At 43.8% G+C, this 4,778-nt stretch overlaps 1 protein-coding gene across 1 annotated transcript in view; it reads left to right on the top strand.

The window, feature by feature from the left end:
• trappc11 (trafficking protein particle complex subunit 11) overlaps positions 1 to 2,641 on the top strand; it is a 15,285-nt gene extending 12,644 nt beyond the window's left edge. Inside the window, exons 19-24 of the mRNA XM_010781016.1 lie at positions 332 to 457; positions 528 to 721; positions 808 to 956; positions 1,327 to 1,448; positions 1,579 to 1,698; positions 1,790 to 2,641. Of these exons, the coding sequence (XP_010779318.1) occupies positions 332 to 457; positions 528 to 721; positions 808 to 956; positions 1,327 to 1,448; positions 1,579 to 1,698; positions 1,790 to 1,879 (801 nt within the window). The 3' untranslated portion in view covers positions 1,880 to 2,641. The remainder of the gene's footprint in view (positions 1 to 331; positions 458 to 527; positions 722 to 807; positions 957 to 1,326; positions 1,449 to 1,578; positions 1,699 to 1,789) is intronic.
• Positions 2,642 to 4,778: the final 2,137 nt, after the last annotated feature.

Raw genomic sequence — 4,778 nt, 5'->3', positions numbered from 1 at the left:
ACCAGCTCTGACTGGGGGATCCCAAAGCGCTCCTAGGCCAGCCAAGAGATATAATCCCTCCACCTGGTCCTTGGTCTACCCCTCGGTCTCCTCCCAGCTGGACGTCCCTATTTATAATATTTACTTTATTGATCCCAATTTCAGAATTATTTTTCAATCTTTAGATCTTTAATCCTATGAGTTAAAATTGGCCCGTTAAGTAAACCAAATGTTTTGGTGGATATACTGGGAAGGGATTCATTTTCACCCTGACCAACAAGAATATCACACACATCATGTCCTAGAAATTAAAACCAGTAAAAGGTTGTGTGTTGGTGGTGTTTGTGTGTAGGAGTACAACCAGTGGTGTGTGGTGGAGTCTGCAGGGGAGGAGAGTATGAGCCTGGTGCCTGGGAAAACCCAGTGCTACAACTTCAGCTTTGTAGCAAAGACTGAAGACGTTGGCAAGAAGATTGAGGTGAGATGCGTGTGTGTGTTTGTCTTTGAGACAGGTGGAGAGAGAGTTGGTAGTGACAGTGTGTGTTCAGATGACAGGTATTGAAGTGATGCTGGGCAGTGACAGTGGCCGCTGTGTGTTCCTGAGCTGGAGGGGGGCGGGTGGAGATGTGGCCTCTACCCATGAGGCCTTGCAGGCTAGCAGGTCATCACGGCGATGGGGGCGGGGGGTGCAGGCACGGCAGGAGCCGGACTGGGACAGCCTGACCTTGCAGCCCAGCACCATGTGAGTCTTTGTTCAGTTCTCCACCATACTGCAGCTTCTACTGTCTCAACTGAAATGTGAAGTGTTTGATCCTTTCTGTTGCTCAGGGTCATCTCCAGAGTACCCAAGGTCTCTGTTCAGCTGAGCCACCAGCCTCCTGCACTCAACAATGAAATGTACTGCATCAACCTCACTGTCCAATCACAGGAGGAGGGCGTGGCAAAGGATGTCAAACTGACAGCTGGCCTCAAACCAGGTGCACTGATACAAGAGTTACTACACCAAAGTCACGCTATAACACAAATATTTCTGTTTACATTCAGTTTGTGCACAGATTAATCAAAAGAGAGCGTTTTGAGGCTTTATAGGTTTCGCTATTTCACATTTCTTTGCTGAGTCAGGCTAGCTGTTTCCCCATGCTTCCAGTATTTATGCTAATCTAGGCTACGCACAGCTTTTAATAAACACACTAACATTAGATTACTGTCAATCTCCTCATGTCTATCTCAAATACTCATACTTAAGTCATTAAATGCTGAAGTAAAAATGACCTTTTGGAAATGTATTTAACATATTTTCCATAAAACCAATGTTTGTTATGGTTTTGTATTGATTGGTGTATCTAGGTCAGGATGCCACTCTGGGTCAGACCACACATGTGACCCTGGACGGCTCAAAGGTCTGTGACGACAGTGCCCCTGCCCTGCTGCCGGACCTGCCTCTAGGAGATCTGCATCCAGGCCAGAAGGTGCGCACACATTCTAAAGCAGTCTGTTGGAGGAGAGACTTGCATTCTCTGCCACTTCCTCATACACACAGCTGCCTACAGCTTCTCCACAGCAGTAATTCCAGTATCTATGCCAAATGTGCTTTTTTAGTTGGAGATTTCCGTACATGTGAAGTGTGTGTCAACTGGACCGAGGGTCTTCCTCTTCCACGTGGCCTACAGCATCGATACCTCAGTGGAAGGACGTCAGATTGTCTGCAAATGCCACAAAGTAAAGACCTTCCTCACAGCTGACAGTTCGCACTGTGGTCTTTTTCAGGTTTCCATTCTATATGACTCATTCCTCTGTTGTTGTCTTTCAGGATGAGACTGTTACCATAGAGACGGTTGTCCCATTTGAGGTGTCTGCGAAGTTTGTGTCCACCAAGGTCTGTAACTGCTACTTTGGCTAGCTAAGTTCCTACTTTTAGGCTACATCCACTCTAACTCTCTGTGGTCCCAGTGCACGAGTGTTGAGAACCGTTTCCAAGCAAAAGTTAGTCCATATTAATGAGCCTGAGAGCAAAGATGACAATTCACAAACACTGTTGCACACATACTAGTGTCAACAGGAAGCAGATTGTCACACAATATTCCCTATTGTATTTCCAATACAGTATTTCCCAAACCTTTTTCTGCATTTAGCGTTACAAAAGCAAAGTCCCCCTTCACTGCAACATGTTTTGAAAAGGGCAGGCCCTTGGCAGGGGATTCAATTAACCATCTGTCAATCACACTCTTGCTTCCAGACCGGGAGAAAAACTTGTTTTCATTTGAGGGAATTCTACAGTTCTGGTCTTGCTCTTCCCTCAGTTAAGACATCCTCTCATATTGTTGGCAAAATGACCCAACATCAGTAGTCCTGCTACTCATCTGTGCTGTGGCATGCTTTCAGACTTTCTCCCGTGTATTGATAGGAATAGAATAAAAGTCAAATAAAGTCACGCTGTATCTTCAGACAATAAAAGTGTCCAGAAAAGCTCAGAGGAGTTTCCATAAGGATCACATCCAATTAGCCATATTTTGTCTGCATGCCTTTTCTATTCTAGCTGAGGAATTACATTAGTGTTGAAAAGCGTTAGCTTTATGTTATGGCTCAAGAAATTCGGTTCAAAATGTCTCTTGTGTCTTCTCGGTTTTGATGTCTGTCTTAAAAACAGCTGTTTGGTAGCAAAGAAAAACAGCACCCAGACTGTGTGCTGATACCTGTTGTCCAAAGACAAAAGAAAGTGTTGCTACTTTGAGCTAACAAAAGAAAGTGTTGCTACTTTGAGCTAAGGCTGCACGATTTTGGGAAAAAAATCTAATTGCGATTTTTCTGACAAATATTGCGATTGCGATTCGACTTGCGATATTTGTTTTTAAGCGACCCAACGTAAGTTTATTGTAAAATGCAGCCATATCTCCGGCTAGGAAGGTCGTATCAACGTGCTCCCGTCTCTAGCACCCCTGCAGCCCGAGCTACGAGTGAAAGAACTAAACTTACATGAAACTTCCGTTGGGTTGCTTTAAAGTCAAGCTTCAGTTTAAGATTCACCCTGTAATAGAAACATGTGATGGAGCATTACTAACCTGACTCAGATGGTCTGTTTCACCAAACAATCTAGGAAAGCTCCATTGGAGGCCATTTGGAAAGGGCAGGCACTTTCAAAAATACTTGGCAGGTGATTGGATCAATCTGTATATCACCTTCTATCATGGGCCACTTCTGATTGGTTAACAATGGCTGGTGCATGTGGAGCACAGCACTTCTGATTGGTGTGGATGACTGACACACAGAAGAACAAAAAAAACAAAAAAAAATTTTTTTAAATCGCTGGCTTTGCTATTTGATAATCGCATCATTTGAAATTTCGATTTAAAATCGATTAATCGTTCAGCCCTTTAACTCAGTCCGTAAAATCGTGAGGTCCCCCATAGTGTCACTTCACTCAAGTTGTCTTTTGGTCCTAAAGAGACTGATTTGATTTGAAGGACTCAGTCTCTATTGTCCCAATTTTGACAGAAACACTTAGATCCGAAAGGGAGAGGTTCGACACACACGTGCAAGTGTATTTTTACCATAGATTCTCACTCGCGGACAACATGGACAAACTCAGCCTCTTGTACTCCGTAGACTGCGCGAGGTGTCGGTAGAGGTGGAGGACGTGGTCTTGCAAGACAAGAGCTACACCATCGCGTGACTTTCTCCCTTGAGAGACTGGAGCGGGTCTTCCTACCATTTAGACTTTGGTTCTGTGTGTAAAAATTACGACTGTATGTTGTGTGTAATCTTTATATAAGGTAGTCTTTTTCTTTACTGACTTTTAATCCTGTTTTAAGTTTACACATATTTTAACCTCGAGACTCTAGTCCCTTTAATTTCCCAGATACTTGGCGTAAGTCTCGTAATTAGCATCGTTTGTTGACAAATTCCTATATCACCTCAATACCACATTCAATACTGACTTCGACAAATCTTCGGTAACAACAAAATAACCCAGGTAACTCGTCAGACATTCCTAAAACGTGGTGCTTTCTGTTGTAACGCATGGATCGATTGATTGATCGTCGTAACTAATCTGTAACTCCTCATGACATCGGGACACAGTAAACGCGCTGTTTGTAAAATGTGTAGGTTTTAAAGTGCTCTGATGCGTTTGATAATGTTCAACAACCGTCACTTCCTTTACCTTCAAGTGATTGTCTTCACTTAACTATTTGTCGAGGCACAAAAGTTACAAATTTCGAACTACTGTGTCAATTCGAACATCACCACTCGTTGAGGAGTTGGATCGGACACAAGACCTAAATCATAAGTCGGGGAAATTGTCAGTCAAAACTTGTCAAGTATATGGTTACCGTACACTACACACATAACTGAACTGACTGGTCGCACCTACATCTCTCCCTTGGCAGAAGTCGTCCTACTGCACTCTGATCTCACCTGACACCAAACCTACTCACCTGACAGGTTGGCCTCCTGAAAGGACATGTTGTCGTCTAGTTTTGTCTCAATCCTCGACGTCTGTGGTGTGTGTGGGACAAGTTTCCGAGGCTACAGACAGACACATGGGAAGAGGTACTTATAGTCCATGGACAGGGACATCGATGGTCACAACAACAACAACAACAAGTGAACCCCTTGAGCGTCTTGCTACTTTGTGAAGTGACCGTGTGAGTAGTCAGGCGTTTGTTTGACTAGTTTGTGTGTTATGCAGTCAGTTTCAGGTAAGTCGAAAAACATAAGTGTCGATACTTACGTTTCCATTCTTCGCACGGTCCATGGAAAGGACATCGACACTGACCTCGACACCACACAAACTCCAGTAT

This window comes from Notothenia coriiceps, unplaced genomic scaffold (genome assembly GCF_000735185.1).
Source record: "Notothenia coriiceps isolate Sejong01 unplaced genomic scaffold, NC01 NC01_scaffold00022444, whole genome shotgun sequence".
Taxonomy (NCBI): Eukaryota; Metazoa; Chordata; class Actinopteri; order Perciformes; family Nototheniidae; genus Notothenia; species Notothenia coriiceps.
Note: the sequence above shows the minus strand (reverse complement) of the source record. Positions and strands in the feature narration are given on the sequence as shown.